The following is a 24,930-nucleotide window of genomic DNA, read 5'->3' as shown; positions in this document are numbered from 1 at the left end:
AGAAAAAATGAAATTTGCAGGTAAATAGATGGAAATAGAAAATATTTTATTGAGTGAGGTAACCCAGACTCAGATACAAATTCATGTATTCTCTCTTATTGGAGGCTGCTGGCTCCAAATCTTCAGATTTGAGTACATATTGTTTGCTGGCTGTAGAAACCACAAAGTATAACGTGATCATTGCCAAGACAGGAGATTTGAGCAGTAATATGAGAGGGGAATAACAGGTACAAGTGATCGATCAGGGAAATCCAAGGCAGGACTTTTTAGGCAGTGACAGGGAGACAAAGAGAAGAAAGTGGGAGGAGAGTGAGGGGAATGCCAGTGTTCTGATAGGAGAAGTGAGAAGAGAGGTTCTCTAGTTTTGTGGGAGAAAGGTATATACAGAGAAAGGAAGGAGACAATAAGAATATCTGAAAAAACTCTAATGAATTGTACCATTAATCACTTATCTAAGAAAGAACGACTGTAAATGCAAGTAATTCCGTGTACAAATACACATGCAAAATTTTAATGAGCTTTTCAGATCTGGCCTGATAATGCTCCCTCCAAAAGACAAAGACCACTTAACAATAACCTCAGTAACAGATGTGAGAAGCTCTCTTTTGAGTTGTTTGCCAGGGTTGTCCAAAATAATCCCCAAATATACAGCTTATTGCTCTTTCACTTGGCCACTTCCAAATGTGCAAGGTAAGTCCCTATTCCCGAAGACACTGTGTACTTCAGAAACAGGGCTCAAAGTCCTCTGAGCTACAACTGGTCAGAATGTCTCTGTTTTGGGTGCTATCTCACATCGTACCCAAGGGCACCATGTCATCTTCTAGGGGAGGTAGGCAACAAACAGTCATATTGTGCTGTGATGCCTATAAACCACATTAATGACCAGCATGCTCGTATAACCATTGTGCAGCAGTCATATACATCTTGGCAGTAACCAACATCTCGCTAATTGCATTAAGACCCATTCAGCAAGAGGGAAACCATGCCTGGTACTGGAAACCTAACAAAATGTTATAGATATTGAAGGATGATCTACAAGCACTACTTTACTAAACCAGAGTAACGCCTAATGTAAATTTTTTTATGTTCTGTGATAAATGTACTCCTCATCCCTTATCAAAGAAACTACTCTTTATAACAAAACCCACTACAGACAAGCACAACCGATCAAAATGAAGAGTTGTGGAGTCCAGTTCCAATGGCTACACCTACAAAAAACACTTCTGCACTTAAGGCCCTAGGAACATTGTGGAATAGGTGGGAGAAAGAGTTTGCTATGATATTAACTGCTCCATCCATAATACCTCACAAACATGGCCGCCCTTAGGTAAGGATGGCTTCTGCAACACTATATTATGGAACAGGGCATTCACAGTGAAAACAAAAGAGCTAGCATGATAAACACATGGGGTAATTTGAATTGTGTACTGCAGTAAGTAACAAATAGTCAAAAAAAAAAAAAAAACCCAGAAGACATGGGGACTGGGAAACTATCTTATCTGTTAAAATCTACTTCATCATTTATAGTTGAGGTGGCAATGTCAGTTTTTGAAATGCATGTGTATACATGTCATAAAACATTATTTTGTGAACTAACATCACTTTATAAAGAAAGTGAGAAATAAACCACCAGATGTCACTATATGAAGAGGTTTCCACATACTCAGGATGATTGTCTAGATTTTAATCATTATTTCATGGGGAGAGAAGTGATCCTTTTCCTTTCCATTTAAAAAATCCTTTATTTAATATCTTTAATATTATTGCATATTTATTAACACAGATTTCACTATGCTTATTCACTCCATATGAGTTAATAATTTTAAGTAAAGGCTGTTTAAAATTTCTTTCAAAATGTAATTTTTTATTTTATTAATGCTATCAACTATATTCAAGTTTAAATGAAAGCAATATAGATTAAATATAGACAATAACAGAAATATATCCATTCATTAATTATTCTATGAATCACCTAAAGTACCAATATTAAATATTACTATAAAAATTTCCCAGTTCTACCCCCAACAAAGGTAACTAATGGTTAGACTGAAACCATTATTCTCTGTGTTTATCATTAAAATCATGAAAATGTTCTTGAGTTTTACAGAAATATCCTACTATCCTAGCAGTCATTAATTTGTAAGGGGACATTCACAGCTGTTTCTTATTCTTTTATTCTTGCTACAGTATACATGCATAAATTTAATTATATTCCATACATGGATAGTATTGTTAGTATTCATTCTCAGTTATCCTGTTATATACACCCTGACCACAACTATTGTCTTCCTTTCTCAACTTAAATTTCTCCCTTTACTATTTTCATTATTGAGAGTATTCCTATGATATAAATGCAATTCTGAATCAAATAACATGATATATCTGTTCTTTCATGCGAATAAACCCTATATCCACCTATATATGTTTTCTGTATAGGAGTAGATGAAATTATATTTAGTGGTCACAAGCCTAATATATGTTACCTTAGATGTATCGGAGATCTTAGATGTATCCTTATTGTTCATAAGTGTTATATAGTGTCTCATTACAGAAAATTTTATTCACAGTGAGGAAAATCACAATGCAAGGTATTAATTTCATAATCAGCATTAACTTGGTCTTACCATAATGAAAGGTCTATTGTAAAGAATAAACTAGATAAATGGATGACACACTTCAATTTGCATGTGTCATGTTCATATGAAATACCTGGAGCCTCTATGCCAAATGTGTCCTACCAAGACCTGACTTCATATGGAATCAAGGAAGCTCTAATACCTGAAACTATGAGTTAAAAAATTCTCAAGTTGTAATAATGAGTAAAAGGCTTTATAACGATATGCTAGGTAATATTTATTTCTCTTTGAGAAATAATAGAAGCTTCAGTAACAAAGACATTTATCAAAATATAAGTTGAAGCCACTCAAAACTTGTAAAATAACAAGCCAATCATGGGGGTGGTATCACAGCTTCATAAAGATTATCTTCCTGGGAAATTTTCAGTCATTATTTACAAAGTACGAAATTTTTGTTAGTGTGAATCATAACTTCCTACAAGTTTCAACCAAAGTGTAATTAAGTATGAATTCTGGCTGTATCCAGGTTTTACATGTAAACTTGATCTTGTATAAACTTTATACTTATCCAAATGATATTAGGTTTTACTTTTAAGAAAAGTCAATAAAATTTTATTAAAAATAAACAATAATAAAACACACCTTATTTACATCTACCTCAGAGAAGTCACAGAAATGAAATGTATAATAAATAAAATTATTTGTTGAACATCACACACCTAGAAAATAAAAACCACTGTCACATTTAAGAACCACATAGAAATATGCATAAACAACTTATGATACAGTCATTTTTTAAAGGAATTGATGATGGAGGAGTTAGTTATTCTGGCTTACCAGTGTTTCTCTCATTCTGTTTCTGTAAACTCAACTTATGGAGATGATAAGACGACAGAAAAGGTGTCTCATGGCTTGTTTCATTTCTCTGTTCCTCAAACTGTATATAAAAGGGTTCAGTATTTGAGGAACCATAATATACATCATAGAAAAGACTACATTCTTAACAGAAGAGTCAGAAACAGCAGAACTCATATACACTGCAAAAGCTGTCCCATAGAATAAGCACACTACTGAGAGATGAGAGCCACAGGTGGAAAAGGCTTTATTCCGTCCCTGGACTGATGAAATCTTAAGAATGGAAGACACAATTTGAATATAGGAGAAAATAATTCCAGCAAGAGGAATGCCAGCGAATACACTAGTAACTGTATATATGAGGAGAGTATTGATGAAAGTATCAGAGCAGGCAAGTTTGATGACTTGAACAAGTTCACAGAAGAAATGGAAGATATTATTGTCTGTGCAGAAGGTTAGATTTAGCAACATCAGACTATGCAGTAGTGCATTCATGGTACTTATCAACAGTGAGAGAAGAACCAGCAACACACAGAGCACAGGGTTCATGATAACTGTGTACCTCAGGGGATGGCATATGGCCAAGTAGCGGTCATAGGCCATCACAGCAAGGACACAACTTTCTAAGCCACCAAAAATCAAGACAAAACACACCTGGGACAGGCAGCCCATGTAGCTGATACTTTGATCCTGTGCTTGAATGTTCACTAGCATCTTTGGGATTATCGTTGTGCTTATACAGATGTCAGTAAAGGACAGATTGGCAATGAAGAAGTACATGGGAGTATGGAGGTGGTAGTCGGAGCTTACAGCCAGTATAATGAGAATGTTTCCAAAGACAGTAACAAGATACATAGACAGGAACAAGGTGAAAATAAATGACTCAACATCTTGAGCATATGTCAGTCCAATGAGAAAGAATTCAGAAATACCTGATTGGTTTGAAAGTTCCATATTGATGCTGAATATTACACAAAAGAAGAGGTGAAAATGATCTGAATCTTGTTGGGCAATGATACTTTTTCATTAGCATGTTGTGGGTATGATAATGACTGAAACATTTTGTACGTAGTCTTCATAAATTCTTTGGGATGACCTATTCAATATATCTTCCATAAGTAATGTCACTGAATTTGATGTATTTGAAACTTGTGAACTGGTGATTTAATATTTTTTAAGCTGTATTATTTAATGAATAAAAAATTCTTAATAAAAAAGAAATAAGAGAATTAAAAAATAAAGTGTAAACTGGATTAGTAGTTCAGTTTTTAATACACTTATACTCTATTCCTCTTGTCCATTGTTCCTAAACCTCAGTTCTCTTCAACAAATACTGAAACATTTGTAAATAGTGTGGCAAATGATATTATTACAAATAATAAGGCATGCCATTTCCTTGAGAAGTCATCCATACCTAGAAAAAAGATACCAGAAAGAGCAAAGTAAACCTAAAGTACCTCTAAAGCAATGGGAACCAATGTTGGTATGCCTCAGAATTTTCTGAACTACTCATCAAATTACAGAAGAATAAATTCCTACTATCAGTTCTGTTGACACATGTTGATTTCATAAACATTAATTATGCAGAAAGAAAAGATAAGAAGACTATTCCCCTGCATTCTGTTTTAAATCTACAACCAGTCTTGACTCCTGCCTCTAGATATGACTCAATTAATATTCTGATTTCTGTGGCTATGATAAGATACCATGGCCAAAGCAATTTACAGAAGAAAACATGTACTTTGAGCTTAAGGTTTCAGAGTAGTAAGCATCCATCATAGTAAGGGATAGAGAGAAAGCATGACAGTAAACATCAGGCAAGATGGCAGGAACATTGAGCTGACAGATCAAATTTTTCAATCACAAGCATGAGGCATAAAGAACTAACTGGAAATAGAAAGAGGCTCTTTCTCCTGATATGACCTAAAGTCACTCTTGTGTGTGTGTGTGTGTGTGTGTGTGTGTGTGTGTGTGTGTGTGTGCATGAATGTGCGCACCATAATTGTAAGAATAATTGAGTCAAGAAAAGGAAGAGCATTTCTAACTCAATGTATATCTTACATAAGAACATATCTTATGACTCCACTTATGAGATTCTTCTTTATATTGAAAAGTAAGAATTCATTAATTACTCTGATATTTCATTAGTCTGGATATATGATGACATCTATAAACATAAAAGTAATATTAATACTATACTAAACAAAGTTTAAATATAGATTGTGAATTCTTAAACTAGGAAGTGCATTCTATGAAAAATGTACATCATGAATATGTTTTAAGAATTTTTGAACATGTATTGGTCAGTACATTTTTATTATTAATTATTGTCTCATAATAAAAGTTGCAAGATTTACTACATAACAATCAACAGCAAAATATTTACATAGTTCAATGTGCTTGTTTTAGTTATATTTATTTCAAGAAATAATAAAGACATATTTGAAGTCCCACCCTTATCTACTTGGACCAACCTGACTTTTCCCCCTTGCCTAGGGAAGACTGACATACTGGCATTTTATAAATCATTTCATACAATCTGACTGTATGTAACAGCATTTTTCTAAAATTTCTGTTACACTTCAAACATTTTGTATAAGCAGAAACCTACTTCACATACCATAATTGGAATGTTTAAGTCTTTTGTTTCATTAATGATGATATAGTCACCTTTCATTAATTTTAAGTAATATATTCTCCCACAATACCACAATACAGTTCTATTCTATATTCCCTAAATTTTGATGACCACTAACAATAAAATTCATGTATAATAGCAAATACCACATCAAGTACCGTATGTCTTTAAGATAAGAATAAAATATGTGCGAAGGAGACTAGTAAGTTAATGAGTCAATGCTTGATATTTTATTGCTTTATTTAATAATACATGACATAGAGCAAAGTGCCAACATTGGCTATTTGTCTGTTACTAGAAATTTTCACTTGCTTCCTCTCAGTGTCTTTGTCTTTCTAATTTCTGCTGGATTAACTCATACTGTTCAAGACAGAAGAATTTATGACAGAATTTTATAAGGAATTCTCAAGGGATGAGAATGGAAAATAATGAGAAAATTTCATGCCAATCTAGTTTTTAGTAGGTTTCATACTATTTTACTTTTATTGTTTCTGGCACTGACAACTTTTCAATGCCTTTTTGTCCAGGTAAATGGCAAGTTCATTCGGACTAACTCCTAAAGGAGGGAAGTGTTTGTGCATATTTTTCAGCAAAAACCTCTATCAAGACAAAAATCTAATTACCATTCAGGGACGGAAATATAACCTTGAAACCCTTCTTTTGTTCATAAACTTGAGTCTTACAGTTTTTATTTCTGGTTTTCTTGGTGATTCATTATAATGCATCACTCTATTCTAGTCACCTCCAAGCCTGCTAAGTCTCAGGAAGCACCTAACATATTGCCATTGTTATTGTTAGTAACACTTTCTGTGATGCTTCTGTTCAAAGTGTTTGGTAATTGTAAGAGTGAAATAGAAGACTGAACCAGAAGAGTGAAGCTTTCTGAACATCTACATTTCCCACTGGCTATTCAAAGTATCTCTACATGATGGTCTAAACAATTTGTGAAAACTTGTATTCAAGAAACAGAAAGGACAAGAGAAGTTGCTCATGACAATGGGTTGATGTTGTATTTATAATTCAAATGGTGAAAAACTAAGCCTTCTAATCTTCAATGTCTGACTATATTTCAGAGAATTTTCTGGGGAAAGAAATTAAGTTGGAATGTGGTTTTATGTGTAGTGTTAGCATAGTTGGACATGTTTCTTTGGAATCAGACAAAAATAAAATATAAACTAACTCCTCCACATACAGAAAGTTGCATTAAAAAACATACCTCTAAATATAGGAAGAAATACATTATGATATTTGATCTTGTAACATCTGCATTCAGAAGAGTGAAAAAGGAGATATTCAGTTCTTCAGCAATGTAGATTATAGAAATATCATTCTGAAGACCTAGCAAACTAATGCACATATCAAAACCATGTTTAATTTTACCTCAAATATTTAAGAAACTATCAGAATAATTTAAAAGAATTGTAAAGATTGAATAAAGTTAGATTTCTGATCAGAAGATATATGTCCTGCCCTATTGTATATTATTAGGCCTACTATAATAATGGAAGCTAGGTGCATGTTAGCACAAACATTTGAGAATGTTTCAAGAGACTGACAGCTGATCAGAGAATAAAGAGGACCTAACTTGCAATTTTGCATATGTCTTTTCTTCGGTGTTTCCCAAAACGTAATTATAGGAAAACACCTACTATAATTTCTAAGTTTTTTACTGAAGAATAGAGAGGTCCCTGGCTATAATCACTAACACTAAAGTCCAGAGTCATACTTGGTTGCTACTCACAGTTTGTTCTTAGGACAAGTAGACATACGAATTGACTCCACAGCTTCCTTAGAAACAGAGACACCTTTGACATTAAGCTCCAATCTGATATTTAGCAACCAAAGTCCATGAATTATGTGGTCACAGGCTGACTCTGATAATGTATATATCTCATGGGATCAATACCCAAAGATTCCCATTAGACTCGGGTTTCTGCTATTACTCTAATCTCAAGAGAGCAAGTATACATTGACTGTGCACTCAAAAGTGAGAATATAGTATCTCTGATTTTCAGATCCTGATGGTAAGAATACCATATTCAGTTCTATTTATTATATCTGCATATTTTCAATATTAATATTTGGTAAGATATTTTTATTACAGTTTACTGAGCAATCATTTGTGATTTTTAAATTTTAGAAAGAATGGTCTACATGTTTCTTGAGTTTCAAAATAAAGACAAGATCATAACTACCTGTTTTTTAAAATCCATTACCTAATTTTTAGTAGTCTCTAAAAAGTTTAATTACTTTTTCTTAAAAGCAATATTTTGACATTGTGGATCATCATATTTAATTGAAGAACCAAATGTTTCAATAAAAGTTCAAAGCAAGAGAATGAAGAATTGTATAAATCATGAAATTTCGTTAAAATTAATCTATTACTTATATAATACAGTTTTACTTTTGCTATTGTCTTTAAGCAACTAATCCTTTCCACAGCATATAACAGATTTCTTTTTTATTATCATGAATGAGTGTGTGTGTGGTGTTGGAGGTTGAGTATGTACATGCAACAGCACTCATGTGGAGATCAAAGGATAATTTGCAGAGATAATTTCTCCCTTCTGTCTTTATTTAGGTTCTGAGTCTGACTATCTGCTGGGTTTGTTTGGGAGGAGCCATTATGTACCAAGGGATATTGCTGGTCCAATCATGAACATAATCCACATAATATTGTAAATTTATCTTAATCATCAAATATTATTGAGTCAATTCCCATCTCCACACGCTGATGTACTTTTTGCTCTCCAACCTATCCTTGGCTGACATTTGTATAAGCTCAACTTAAAATATTATTCCCTAACAATTATGTACATGTATAAAATTTTGAAATAAAAAATCCAAATAAAAAGATTATGCATCATTACCAAGTGAGATTTATCCCAGAGTTTAAGGTTTATTTAACATGCACAAATCAATAAATGTAATATACCACATTACCACATAAGGAAAAATCCTATGACCATTCCAGTTGATACAGAAAAAGTGCTTTATAAAGTTAAACATTCTACATGATAAAATTTTTAAAGAAATTAGAAATAGAACATTCCTCAAAACAACAAAGATATGAACAACAGAACTGCAGCCCACAGTGTAATAACTGAATTTCCTCTAAAATAAATAATGGAACATAAATACCTACTCTTGCATCCTTTATTCAGAGTAGTGGTTAAAGTCTCAATTTCCTTCATTATCTTCTATTTGTTTTGTTTTGTAGTGGTGGTTATTGTGGTAGTGATGGTGGTGGTGGTATAACAATGGTGCTTCATCTTCTTCTTTGCTTCTTTTTCATACCCTTTAGATTTTTTAGTTCTTTAGAATCAAGATTTTCACACATTGAACAATCCTTCTCTACCTCATAAAGCTCATGTATAATCATGAGCCTCAATAAATCCACAAAATCTCTATATAAGTCCAAACCAACCACATCAACCTTCTAACTCCTCTGAGAACCTAACCCTATCTGGACCAATAAATTGTGCATCAAACACTACTACTTTTTTCCATAACATATCTTTCATCTGTTGTTCTCCAATTATTAATACTCATATGGACTTTAATCTGCAATAATCAAGTGTCTATGATGGCTCATGTGTGCTACTACAAGACGATGCCTCTATCTTACTTCAAGTTATATAGCTTTTCTCTCAAGGAGGGATAAAGTAGTTTTACTACACATCTCATCTTCTATAGCTCAAACACTTATTCTATCCTCATACATCATCATAGCCACATAAGCAAGAATGTTAGCAATATCTTCATTTCTTAAAAAATATTTTTTTCCAAATTTAATCAGTCCAAGTGCAGAACATTCTAAAATTATCATGGTTTTGTGTTAAAATATCAAGATGACATATGAATTCAATTTCTTTGTATAGATGTTTTGACACAAACAAGACATGAAGACAAAAAAATGAAACAAAATTAAGTAATTGCCTCCTGAATGCTAACTTCTGCTACTTCTATACATTTATATCCTCCCTCAGAGATACTAGCAATTCCATATTTATTACTTTTCCATCAACATCAGGGAGGAAATAGAACGAGCCTAGTTATCTATAAGCTTGATAATGTATAATAAACTTGTGAGACAAACACACACTTGCATATAATTTAATTTTAGTCAACTCTTAAAAATTAAATTATGAAATTTGGAGGAGATGAAACTGGAAATATAATAAAGAAAAGTGACTCAGTTACAGAAATATAAACATCACATGATCTGTCTCATATGGAGATCCTAGCAAATGATGTTTGTGTTATCTAAATAAGGGATTCTGAAAGTGACTATAGTCTATGAAACTAAATAGGAAATCATGAAACAAAAATAGAGTATGTGTTGAGAAAGAGATGGTGAAGAGCAACAGGTCACATACAATATATACATAATGCTTCCTGGGACAATAAAAGGGAAGTGAAGGAATATAAGGAAGGAAAACAACAAAAACAAATGTTTGAAAATGTTCATAATGAAGCTTGATTCATTGTGCAATAATAAACACAATAAAACCTAAAAGAAAACTCAAAACATAAAAAACAAATTAAAAGAAAAATGTAGATAAAGACTGAGTGGGAGACAAAGATCCTGCCTGGGGCTCTCCACCCTGAGCTGAGGGGAAAAAACACGGGACTGCCAGGTACCCTGCAGCACTATATTGTGGTAATCAAATATATCGTGGGGTATGGAAAAGAGAGATATCAGAATAATTCATGTCCTGTGTAGAGAGGCAGATTCAAAGAACTGAAAGCAATGAGGAGTGGGCTGAAGTGCATGGCCTGCTTGCCACTCACAGCTAGGTGTGGGTTTGGGCTGCAGCCAAGGCCTATATCTGTGCCCATGGCTCTGTGGCAGCCAGTGTATGTTATGATGTTAATGGCTCTTGTGAGGATCTGTTTTGATGTTAGTGCCTCTTGTTACCAATGATGGCTGAGGGGATAGGGCTGCACAGAGTTGGCTTTGCCTCTTAATGGCTGCAACACTAAGGAGAACTGGCCCTGCCCTTTACTGGCCATAGCACTGGAGAGAGTGGGTTATGCACCTTGCCTGGGCAGCACGACAGAGCTAACCCTGTTGGTAGGAGCACCAGTGAATGTGCTGGCTGTGTCGGTGTGAGAGGGGCAGCAATAGTCTTGTACCCTCATCTGCCATGTGGGGGCACGGGTAAGGGAAAGAGCTCCTCCCATCTTGCATCTCACCACTTGCAGCTGGCAGGAGAGCTAACCTACATCCTCACCAAATGCAGGACTAGGGAGAGCATGCCCTGCCCTTTACCTGGGCAGCATAGTGTTGCTGACCCTTTGATTGGGGGGTGAGTGAGCCAGCCTCAATAACGTAAGGATTGGAGATCTGGCCCTGTTCCTCATCTACCATGTAGTAGAAGCAGGGAGCAGGGAGATGCACTTCACTCTAACACTCACCACCTCTGGCAGGTAGGAGAGCTGACCCTGAGTTATGAGTTCCAATGAACTGGCCCAGCATATCACCAGCTGCAGCACTCTGGAGATCAGGTCACAGGTGAGCAAGCATGAGAACATGAGGATGAGAGATCTAATCCCACCCCACATCTGCCATGGGGTGTTATGGACAAGGGAAAAAGTCCCCACCACCACCCCTCATCACCTGTGGCAGGTGGGAGAGCTGTCCCTAAGGACACAGACCATCAGTTATCTACATCCTGTCACTTAAAGACACTACATTTGTCACAAAGTTGCTAGATGTCAGGGACAAGGACAGAATCTCTAGTTAGTGGAAAAATACAGACCCCCCAATAAGACAGGGAACTAGAACATCTTCCGGCCAGGTTGCCTAGCAACAGGACATTGATTAGAGACCTTGACCTTTTCACCCTGTAAACATCCTACATAAACATCCTGTTAGCCTGCCCCACCCTGCAGGAACTATATAAACCCTCCTGAAGAAAAATAAAGTTGCACCTTGATCAGAATCTTGTCTTGGTGTATTCCTCTTGTGTCTCCTGTCCCTATCATTCCGTTCTTAGGGTGGTCGAGAACCTGTTGAAGCCCTGCTGGCTGCAGCAACGAGAAAGAGTTCTTCATAGCGTTCTATGAACTCGTGAACACAGAAATGATATGCATTTATAAAGTTTCTACGATGAGTATCCAAAGTTAGAGTATATCACAATGAATTTTTTTCTTTTGTCTATGGCACATGAGAGAAGTTTAATTTATGAAATACAAAATTTCAAATATTTCAAAATTATTTTGAAATACTGAAATAATATTATTTATTTAAATAAACAGTATGGTGTATTAAAACAGTACCAGAAGAGAATACAATTTTCCAATTTTCCAGAGATGAGCAGAAGTATAAGAGAAGTACAGAATGGGTAAGAGTCCTAAAAGACTACCTTCTGGGCATGACATGATTATCACATGCACGAACACACACCAGCTACAGTTACCTACACAAGATCAGGTAAAAAAAATATTCAGGCCTATATGAGATAGATGTTTTCTGGACCTGATGCCCATTGAGGAACCACTGACAGCTGGTAGTTTCTAAGGTGGGAGAACAATTCTTCTGTGAGGGTATGGTCACCAGTAGCTTTACCATCATCCAGTTGATGGTCCCACAGCTGTGCATGCATAGGTAGCACTAATTGAACTTAGTAGGTTATTACTCAGCATGAATGAGGAAATGGATTATGATGTTTCATCCCTAGTTAAGGAACTATTCACATTCAATGCCCACTTCGGAAGCAACAATCGATTTTCTTCGGGTATGTGTTCTCTAAAAGGCCACTCATGTTCTAGTTGATGAACTCATGAACATACGGGTAGCTCTAAGTGAACTCAGTCCATTTAAAAAACACAGAACATATGAAGTTGGGAGGGAAAACTTGTAAGAAATGGGAAAATGAGAGTGAAGGGAAGGGTAGATTTGATCAAAACATGTTATGTGCATATACGAAATTCTAAAAACAATAGACCTAAAATTTGGATGAGTTATACTTAAGAGGAAATAGGGGTATAGAGGGTTAAATTGGGTGATCATATTTTGTAGGAGGCATGGAGGTCTTTGTGTTCATAGATAAGCACTAGGTAACCTCAAATATTAAACACACTGGGTTGTTCCTTCAAGTGAAGAAATGTATAACCTGTTATTTCACAGAAAACTGGGAGTGGACATGTCTAATAGCCTCATGACCTTGACTCTATTTGTGAGGCATGAAACCACACGGGACTCTTCTCAAGATCCTTATTGTAAAATAATTTTCCATAGTCAATCTACAGAACTCATGTGTATGGAGGGATCACAGGTACTTTATAAGAGTCTCAATATAGTCACATCTGATCTTTATTTATCTTATTTTTTTCATCATGGAGCTTCATGTATGCTTTATTGTGCACAACATTGAGTAAATTATGACTAGAAAAATTTTAATAAAATTGTACTATGCTTAAATATAACTAAAAAATTACTCAGGGTCAGACTACTGATGCTTGAACCAAAACTGTCTACTGATTTGTGTTGAACTGAACTGTCTTCTTGCTTCCCATGGATTGTTACTCTCCTGACTATGGAAGTTGCAGAGACCCTCACAGTGTTTTATTGTATGCAAGTATGAAATTCTTAATAGTAGAAAAAAATTGAATTAAACATTTTTTTCCATTTGTATCCACAAGAAAAGTTGAATTTACACGGCTATAACCATGGTAAAATTATACTGATTTTAAGATAAGAATACAATATTCTTGAATTCCTTGTTTTCCCTGTTCATGTGCTGCTGTGTTTCATCTTTGAATACAGATCAACAAACAATTACCAGAACTGGATCACCAACCAAGGACAGGCTTCAATGTAACCAGCACTAAAAAGAAGTTTTTGATTTGAAATTCTTTATGATATATCACAGATTAGAGTAAAACAGATCCATATTTGAAGTGCAGGTTTAGATATGCTTATGTGTTGTATTACTTAGTAAATCTTTTGGGTCCTGTTATGTATGGACACCGGAGGTTCCCAATAAAACATATTTCTGGATATTGGGACTGGACACTTAGAAATGAGTATGGGATGCCAGGCAGTGGTGGCACATGCCTTCAATCCCAGCACTCAGGAGGCAGAACCAGGCTGATCTCTGATTTCGAGGCCAGCCTGGTCTACAAGCAAGATCCAGGACAGGCACCAAAACTACACAGAGAAACCCTGTCTCAAAAAAATCAAAAAAGAAAAAAAGAAAGAAAAATAAATGGATATGGGATGGGGGTGATAGAGTGGCTTCACAAGTTTGAGGAAAGCATGGGGTTCCACCAGGATATACTTAGTCAGTCACCCCAGAATGGGGATAGAGAGTAAGGAGAGGTCACAGCAGAATTTCTTCTACAGAGCTGAGATGAGACTGAGGGATTGGACTTGGAGAAATGGAGAGAGAGGTAAAGATCTGCTCTAAGCTTATGTGCTTCCCTGACCAGTGTAGCCTGTGGGTTCTCAGGAAGAGCCTGCTTGAGGTGTTGACTGGGACAAAACAAAGAGTTGGGGGAAGGAAGTTTAGAGGGTAAGATCTATGTGATACATTGGCAATGTGGTCAGGAGGAAAGGGAGACTGCAGCAGATGTTCTGCATGAGAGCTGGAGATGAGACGGGGGATTAATTGACATATTGCTATATGACCTTTGTATAGCATCTAGCTTATTATTTTATAATTTAGGAATATTGAATGTTACAGTATTGATTTTTATGCTGAGTAATTACTGATAAATCAGATATTAGGAATAAAGTGACCATTTTCATTTGATTGCTCATCAAACTTCAGTAATTGTTGAATGTAATATAGATGGTTCAAATTAATTTTTCATAACTTCTGTGTATTATTAGACTATATTATACCTTCTAATTTGTGTATTCAATGTTTTTAGTTTACATTAGTAATACATACATCTAAAGATATATTTCAATTCTTTCTTTCACAGTTTGAGATTATAATTACTTATCTTCCCCTTCCTCCCTCCAAACATACAATCATATATGGTTATTACAATTTTTCATGTTGCTCTTTAGGATAGAGTTAAAAACTGTCCTTTAATGATAGGACCAAGATACGCTGAGGTATGCAAGATACTTTACATGACTATGATAAAAAAAAATCAGAGGATAGAAAAATAGGGCTACTACTTGTTCTCTTTTTGTGTGCTATTCAGCAAAGAAAATTTCTTCCTTACAGATGTTATCTCTGTAAGGATCTGTGCTGTCCTGTAGCCACCTGAGAAACAAATGGGCTCCTCTTAATTAGGACATCACAAACCAAAGTCCCATGGGCCACCAATACCGCATATAATCAACCTGTGATCATCATTGAACTATCTTTCCCACTTAAGTAGGCACTACACCAATATTAGGCACAGGAATCATTATTTCTGCAAAGAAGCAAAAGTCTCTTTTGAAGTTCTGTGTTCAGAGAAAGAATAGTTTCCCTTACTGTGTTTGAAAGGCCAAGAAGAACTATATGTTGTTCCTTAGTGTTAGTGCCCAGGTAACCTGAAAGATTTCCTGCTTATGTTCTGCTGCATCCATTTATTTGAGAAATTTTCATTCTACTAATATCTTATACCGGTCTTAAAACCATTCTGAAAAGCAGTCTACTCTTTCTTGTTTTAAACAATATTCTAGAATTCTCCATCATTTTCTATAGTGTATTGGACAAAGCAAAGTTTCCAATAGCATATATGTAGCTTGCATAATATTTGGCTTGCTATGTTATAGTATCTATTTGCAGAACACATCTTTTTTGCTTTTGTGGTGTGTGTTGTCATTTGACAATGATGAGGTGATCAAGGCTGATACTGAGATAATACTTTTATTTACATTTTTATGTTATTCTATGACTATTTAAAATGTACAACATAGACTGCTACATTCAAAACAAATTAATTCTATAAATTTAGCATTATGAAATATTATTTTTATATGTAGTTCTCTATAAAATGGCATGGGTGTGTATGGGGACATACACATGTATATATATAAATATATGCCGGGCGGTGGTGGCGCACGCCTTTAATCCCAGCACTTGGGAAGCAGAGGCAGGCGGATCTCTGTGAGTTCGAGGCAGCCTGGGCTACAAGTGATTCAGAAAGGCGCAAAGCTACACAGAGAAACCCTGTCTCGAAAAACAAAAAAAAAAAAAAAATAATAAAATAAATAAATATATATATGTGTGTTAATTATATATAAATATATTAAAATTTCAGGAGAATAATGAGTATCAACTACAGTTTCAGGATTATGTTTGGGAATGGAATACATATGTTCTTCATATTATTAAAGATATACAATACATATGTATTGTTTTAGCAACATCAAATGTTATATAGCAATATGTTATAATTTATTGGTTAATGACAGATGATCATATATGTATTTTCATCATAATACACATCGTATTTAACACATATTTATATTAATTTGGTGTTTTAATAGTTACTAAATTTTCTATTTATTTAACAAATTATTTTTCTCTAATCCAGTTTTATTATCCTTTATTTTACAAATAAATTATTTATTTATGTTTGTGAGTGTGTGCATGTATACATGTCTGTGTACAAATGTAGGTACATAATTGCCATGGTGCACATGTGGAGGTGAGAGGGCATCTTAGGGAATTGATTCTTTCCTTAGAGCATGTGGGTCTCAGGGTTCAAACTCTGGATTTCAAGTTTCACAGCAAGCACCTTTACCTGCTGAGCTACCCCATCAGCCTCAGATTTGGTAATTCTTATTGCTTACTATAAGTTAGATTAATTTAAATGCATGTGAAAATGAAAATATTGTTCATCCACATTGATATGTTCAGTTTTTGGTTTTCTAAATGTAAGTTCTAAGATACAATTTTAATCCATGATTCTACCCTTGAATTTGAGATTATGTAATCAAGACTTTCTATATCTTTACTTCATTTTTCAAACATCATTTCCTTCCTATTATGTACACTAGAAGGTAGTAGATCATTCTCATTTCATTAATAAATTACAAAATTATAATATAGGTGCCTCATACATAAAGCTCTGTTTTTGAAAATTCTTGCAATACTTCCTTAAGGATTGATGATGAATCACAGTGCTACTAGGACAAAAATCTCTTATACGATGATTTTATATTTTGCTTATACAAAGAAATTAATGTAGCAAAAATTAAAATGAGGTGTGTCAATTTTGAAATATCATTTGATATATATATATATATTGCAAATCATTTTGGTTTGATATTTTGAGTGGATTCAAAATTTGCAGAATCTTTAGTCAGACACAATGTTCTAATATCTAGTGTTTCAATCAGAGAAAAGATAAAGAATTCAATAAATTTAATATAGCCAAAAGAATAGAGAAGAAAAAAGACAAAATAGATAATATTACAGGAAAGTGGAGCGGGAGAACAAGATTGAGAGTTATTTCAAAGATGAAATTTTTCTGGAATGAAGTATCCTTGGGAAAAACATATTTATGTCTTCATGTCTGTTTTTCCCCCCATAAGTTTCCTGAACAACATGGAATCCACAAATCAAACAGATGCAATAGAATTCCTGCTCTTGGGCCTTTCAGATGATCCAGAACTGCAACCCATCCTCTTTGGACTGTTCCTGTTTATGTACTTGGTTACATTTCTTGGGAACCTACTAATTACCCTGACCATCAGTTCGGATTCCCATCTCCACACGCCGATGTACTTTTTGCTCTCCAACCTATCCTTGGCTGACATTTGTATAAGCTCAACTACAGTCCCAAAGATGCTCTTGAACATCCAAGCACAGGACCAGAGAATATCGTACACAGGCTGCCTCACTCAGGCTTGCTTTGTCTTGGTTTTTGCTGGATTAGAAAATTGTTTGCTTGCAGCAATGGCCTATGACCGCTATGTGGCCATCTGTCACCCTCTGAGGTACACAGTCATCATGAATTCACACTTCTGTATTCTACTCATTCTGTTTTCCCTGATCATTAGTGTTGTGAATGCACTATTGCTCAGTCTCATGGTGCTGCGGCTGACTTTCTGCACAGACTTGGAAATCCCCCACTTCTTCTGTGAACTTGCTCAGATCATAAAGCTTGCCTGCTCTGACACACTTATCAATAAGATCTTGATTTATACAGCAGCTCTCCTATTTGGTGGTATTCCTTTCTTTGGAATTTTTCTGTCTTATATTGAAATTGTCTCCTCTGTTTTGAAAATCCCATCAGGGCAGGGAAGATACAAAGCCTTTTCCACCTGTGGGTCTCACCTGTCAGTAGTGTCCTTGTTTTACGGGACAGGTTTAGGAGTGTACATCAGTTCTGCAGTTACAGAATCTCCCAGGAACTCAGCAGTTGCTTCAGTGATGTATTCCACAGTCACTCAGATGCTGAACCCCTTTATCTACAGCCTGAGGAACAGGGACATGAAGGAAGCCTTGAGAAAACTCACAGTTAGAATGGCTTCCCTTATGTGATGCATCATTCTCAGGGTAAATGAATGGCTGGGCAATATTCAGGTGATGGACCCATACATGATTCTGAGACAGAAACTGAGAATATTTCTTTCACTCAAAGAATAATTAAATTTTCTTTGAGTCTACTAAATGACAAAAATCGATTGTTGTGCCTATATCAATATGTCTATATCTTTATCCATATGACCTGAACTATTTGAAAAACTGCTATATCCTAACTATTTCCCATAACTGTAGTTTCACAGGAATAGCATATTCTAAATTATCTTTGTGGGGTTATCTCCTATTGATGTTTACAATAAAAGATTCAGAGATAAGCAGATAGAGGACAAAAAGACACAATTCAATTATAGATACTGAAATTTCAATATTGCAGTTAGTAGTTTATCAGTATGAGTCTATGATTTTGTTCCATGTATCTGTCATATTAATAGAAACGTTTCATTTTATAAACCTATACAATCTTTATGAACTCTTTCTCATTAAAATTTAAATTTCAAAAATAATTGTTTATCATGATCAATGATATTCCCATATCTCAATAAAGATACATTTGTGCCATTAGGTTTAGCAGATATACAGCTATGTATGCATATTTTATGTATATAAATATATATGGCATTTTTTGTATTCATATATATGCATAAGTACATATATATGTAATGTTAAAAGTATATGGATATCCTGATGTTAATCAAAATTTTAATATTATCATTTTTGCTTGTTAAACAGAGTTGAGTGTGTTTTCTCTTTCATGTTTACTAGAAACTTATCTATTTTATTTGATGTAAAATTATTGTCAAACTAGATATATTTCCTGATTTGAATAGTTCCATAAATTGTCTTCCTATGTTCATATCATCAAATAAACATTAATTTAATTTAATATTAAATTAGTTAAAGAGACTTAAATAATTTACATTTGTTATTACAATATAGAGATATTTTTCTATGTTAAGCACATAAAATTTTCTTCTTTGGTGAAATTACTTATAGGTAATTTGTATAATGAGCCTCATAGTATATTTATCTATGATTTTAGAATTTTGTATATATACACAATTAAATAACTTACTTATTAATGTATCAGAAATTAATATATTTCAGTCATCAAAATTTACCAAGTTTCTTCTATTTATTAAAAACATCAGAAAAATTTTTCTGTGTGTCTTTTTTGCACGTACCCCATTGTAGGCAGAAGAAGCACAGATGTGTTACTTTGGGGTTTTTTTTTTTTTTTGTTTTTTCGAGACAGGGTTTCTCTGTGTAGCTTTGCGCCTTTCCTGGAACTCACTTGGTAGCCCAGGCTGGCCTCGAACTCACAGAGATCCGCCTGCCTCTGCCTCCCAAGTGCTGGGATTAAAGGCGTGCGCCACCACCGCCGCTGGAACACATATGATCAATGATAGTTACTTCATAAGGCTTAGGCATGCTTTAGTTCATCAGGGTTAATCATTCATGCCTAATTGGTGGTGGTGTTAAAATCCCATTTCCTTTGATCTAAGGTATTTGTAGAGTTTTGTCTTATTTATGAAGTATGTGATAGAGTATTGTATGTTATTTACCAAATCTTATTATATACATATAATTATAAAAATGCAGATTTTAATTAAACATTATTAACAGTAATAATGTTACCAGAAAATGTAAATGAGAATAAAATGATAATAATAATACCTGCACATATTTATAAATGAGCAATGACAATTCTTCAGATATGGAAGGAAACGATGTTGTTAGTATATGATTAAAAATAGTATATGCGTTATATGCACATAATGTCTTTTTTGAGAGACTTTTCCTTAATAGATGCAACACACACACACACACACACACACACACACACACACACACACATGCACATATTTACTTAACCAGAGAGGGGAGACCAAAGTTATTATTGAAATAATTTGGTGATGAATGAGTTTCTATTGTGTTCACTAACTGTAGTATGGTTGAGGGGTTGCTTATAGGCACAAGCAGCTTATACTTGTACTCAAAAGTAGCTGCAACACTAAAAAGTCCACTCCAGCATAGATGAAGTCTCATGAAAGACATAACCCCAAGGTTACTGTATGATTTGCAGGAAACTCCATATCCTGAAAATAGAGTGGTCATGGTCTATTGCTTCAGCAACTGTTTTCTCCTTTAAGAATCCTGGGGAGAATATTCTGAATCTTGCAAATATGAGGATTCCCATGTTTCCTTACATGGTCTCAATAGTCTCCTCATCTCACGTGGAGGAAAAGTTTCAATGTAGAGGAAAGTACAGTACAACACAAAAGAGTATCACTTACTATCATCTGAGAAACATGAATACAGCAGCAAAAACTTGTGGTTAAATGAAGCAAGTCAGACATAGAGAAGCAGTCCATCTGCTTTCTCATAGTAACTTTTTTTTAAAGTGACCTGAATACAGAAATGGGAATAATCTCCTTCGAGTCAATCTAATAAGCCTTCCATTCAGCCTACTAAGAAACTGAATTTTAATATTCACAGAGTTCTCTACCTACTTCAGCAAGAGGGGAATCACATTTTTCCCTTTTACCTAGGGTAACTTCACCTCCTAAAATGTATTGTTTCCTAAACCACTGAATCTACTTTGTTTCTTATGATCTTATTTTTTTTCATTTTTCTTTATTAAGAAATTTTCTACTCACTCCACATGCTATCCACAGACCCCCCTCCTCCCTCCTAAGCCACCCCACATCCCCACATCCCCCAATCAAGTTCTCCCATGGGGAGTCAGCAGAGCCCAGCACACTGAGCCTAAGCAGGTCCAAGCTCCTTCCCACTGCACCAAGGCTGTGCAAGCTGTCACACCACAGGCATGGGATTCCAGAAGCCTACCCATAAACCAGAGACAGATCCCAATTTCCCTGCCTGGGCGCCCCCCAAACAGTTTGAGCCAAACAATTGCCTTCTGTATCCAGAGGGTGTAGTCCAGTATGGCCTATTCCTTAACACTCTCTTTGAAGTACTTTCCTCATCTCTGTAAACCAGCCTCTGGAAGTCTCTATGCTCCAGATTGAATTCTAATACCCTCCAAGTCCTCCAGGAGCCTCTCCACCTCCTAAACACCGAACTTCACATTCTTTCTCTATCTTTCTCTCAAAAGAAGACACAAAAAGATCAAAACAACTAAAAATAAAAAATAAAATAAAAATATCAAACAAAAAAACATGGAGTTAATTTCATTTTGACCAACAAACAGTTCCTGGGCCTATTCTGGATCCTGGTTGATGTAGCCAGTAATATACTTACTCACTCTGGTGATTCCCTGAGTTATCATACAACAGCTTTTCTATACAAAGCTAATGATGAAAAGCAACCGTGTTTCTCCAGTGTCTCAAGTGTTCAACCTTTAAGTGATGATTAAGCCACAGGTGTCTCTCTTGTTCCTCTGCAAGGTCTAAACAGAATCCTCTCAGTTTTGAAGTTACAAATTTAAGGAATAGGCTCAAAAGCACAGACCCGGACCTATATCAGGAGTCAACATATTTTAACTTTAATAATGAACTTCCAATCAACAGAATGAAGAGCCAATAAATGTTTGCCACACATTTCCTTATATATGGTATTGTGTTAAAACTGCACTGAATAGACTAGTGCTTCTGGTGTAGGATATTTATTTCTATGTATTTAAATTTTTGAAAGGGAATTCACATTATTTTTCATTCATTGAAAATTGCAAATGTGTATACAATGAATCATTTTCATATATTCATTCTGTTATTCCCTAGTGCAGGGTCATTAACTGAGACATGGACAACTTAACCAGTAGCTACCCACAAAGAAAACTGACTCTCTTCTTCAAGCAGCCAGTAGCTCTTTGGCTAGACAGTGGGACTTTTGAAGTTATTCTTTATGTAAAAATGCTTCCCTTATTTCCTTCAAACCACTGGCTCATTCATTACATTCTAAAACATGTCCAGATATAGTTACAAGTACTAATCAATTTGTGAGTTCTAAACTCAGCTTAGTGATTCCTGTGGCAATAATTTAATACCATAATTGAAGACAAATAAACATAGGGTAATTTTGATGATTAGCTTTTCATCAGCTTCATATAAGCTCCAGCAAACTTGAGAGAGAGAACTTCAACTGAGAAAATACTTCCACCATCTTGACGTTTTTGCATCTTTGGAAATTTTCTTTATTAATGTTTGATATTGGAGGGCACAGCCTACTGTGGGCTTTAATGCCTTTGAGGAGATGATGTGGGCTGTATGACAAAGCAGGCTGAGCATGCCGTAGAGATCAAGAAAATCAGAAGCATTCATCCATCATCCTTGCATAGCTCCTCAGCTCCTGCCTCCGGGTTCCTGCTTTAAATCGCTTCCCTGACTTTCTATCATAATAAATTATGACCTGTAAGGTAAAATAGACCATTTCCTGTTCAGGTTAATTTGGATCATGATATATATCACAATATATAAAATAAATCCTCAGACTAGCCTACCTCAGCTTCTCCTTTGTAGATTTTCTGAAAACAAATCTATCCTGTAGTCAAAAAAATTTCAATGCATTATATTCACTCATTACTTAAATAATACAGTTTTACTTTTGCTATTGTCTTTAAGCAACTAATCCTTTCCACAGCATATAACAGATTTCTTTTTTATTATCATGAATGAGTGTGTGTGTGGTGTTGGAGGTTGAGTATGTACATGCAACAGCACTCATGTGGAGATCAAAGGATAATTTGCAGAGATAATTTCTCCCTTCTGTCTTTATTTAGGTTCTGGGTCTGACTATCTGCTGGGTTTGTTTGGGAGGAGCCATTTTGTACCAAGGGATATTGCTGGTCCAATCATGAACATAAATCCACATAATATTGTAAATTTATCTTAATCATCAAATATTATTGAGTCAATTTTGTGATATGAAGGTCTTCTAGTTTTGGAGACCAGCTTATTTTTTTGAATACTTCATCTATATGTGTTTTTACTTAATAGAAGTTTCTAAAAGAGATGCAGCAACGTTATCTTTCTCATATTTGTACTAAATTATATTAAGATATTCAAATAACACATTGACTATAATTATTTAACTGCTCATATTGGCACACCTAGAATGTGATAAAGAGTAATTAAGCAAAAGGAATGAATTCATGATCAATATAAATACTTGAAACATTAATGTATTAAAATATATAAAATCTAAATATAGAAAGCCAAACTATACCCCTGAGTGAAAATAAACTTGATCTATTGCAGTAGTTCTCTGCCTGTGGGTTGTGGACCTTTTGGGTCCCCTTTTTCACAGGGGTCACCTAAGATCATCAGAAAACACAGATATTGACATTATTACTCATAACCAGAGAAAATTGCAATCATGAAGTAGCGGTCAGCACAACATAAGGAACTGTATAAAAGGGTCACCACATTAGGAAATTGAGGACCACTATTGCTCTAGACCTAGGTGTTTTAAGGCATGATTTGACCAGAAAACCCCATTATAGCTGTCAGCTGACCAAAAGTTAGGTTTACAGATATATATATATATATATATATATATATATATATATATATATATATATATATAATATACCCATAACTTTGAGAAGCTTTTAAATGTGCTACTGGGCCTTTGAACTCATGTTTTCAGGCCTACAGAGAAAGTAATGTGACCCATTGAGCACTTTCCTCATCATCTTGTTTCCACCTAGGCACCATATTTATGAAATGTAATATTGCTTTGCTTTAAAGAAAATTACTTTACTATTTAAAAAATAAAAAATAGATGAAATGGGAAAAAATAAATTTATTCAAATATGGGACATTATATCCATCAAATCAATTACTCAAATCTTAATATGTCTACTGTGAGAATGAGGAAATAAACATATAACTCATCATAATGATGCTAAAATTTCTCATAACCGCTAAAATCTATTATTAAAGATTATATATATTCATATATATAGTGGGGGGTACATTCATGTGGTGTGTGTGTGTGTGTGTGTGTGTGTGTGTGTGTGTGTGTGTGTGTGTATTTAATCTGAATTACCCTACACAGGGATAGTAGTCATCTTAAACACCATATATTTCCTAACAAGTGTCAGTCTGACTGATAGGTAGGGCAGAAGCAGGATCTGTCCAGCAGGTCTGTCCCTGGGGCTGAGCGGGATGAGTGTAGATGGCCCAGACACTCCCACCCTCCAACCCTCATCCACCGGAGAGAAGCACACTGGGCTGGGAGTCTTATCAAAGCAGGAACTCGCTTTATTGCATCAGCAGTTAGCTTATATATGGGTGATATGGGGGGGGGGAGATGGGGTGAGGATAGTGGGCCAATGAGATGATGCCATCTCAGCAGTTACTAGGCAGTGGCAATTCTAGGTCGAGTAGTGCTGAGTCACTCATATGCGAAAGTCATGTCCGAGGACAGGTCCTCGAGCTAGGCTGGGGAA

General features: G+C 35.0%; 2 protein-coding genes across 2 annotated transcripts; one reads left to right on the top strand and one right to left on the bottom strand.

Moving 5' to 3' along the window:
* Nucleotides 1-3,376: 3,376 nt before the first annotated feature.
* LOC114688470 (olfactory receptor 7G2-like) lies at nt 3,377-4,432 on the bottom strand. Its single transcript, XM_028863068.1, has one exon. It carries the CDS (start codon nt 4,383-4,385, stop codon nt 3,444-3,446), a length of 942 nt encoding a protein of 313 aa, XP_028718901.1. The 5' UTR covers nt 4,386-4,432; the 3' UTR covers nt 3,377-3,443.
* A 13,141-nt stretch (nt 4,433-17,573) lies between these two features.
* Nucleotides 17,574-18,515, top strand: LOC114688467 (olfactory receptor 7G2-like). Its single transcript, XM_028863066.1, has one exon. The coding sequence runs from the start codon at nt 17,577-17,579 to the stop codon at nt 18,513-18,515; it is 939 nt and encodes a 312-aa protein (XP_028718899.1). The 5' UTR covers nt 17,574-17,576.
* The last annotated feature ends 6,415 nt before the right edge of the window (nt 18,516-24,930 follow it).

Source organism: Peromyscus leucopus, chromosome 7, assembly GCF_004664715.2.
Source record: "Peromyscus leucopus breed LL Stock chromosome 7, UCI_PerLeu_2.1, whole genome shotgun sequence".
NCBI lineage: Eukaryota > Metazoa > Chordata > Mammalia > Rodentia > Cricetidae > Peromyscus > Peromyscus leucopus.
The sequence above is the reverse complement of the archived record's forward strand: the minus strand, read 5'-3'. Positions and strand labels throughout refer to the sequence as shown.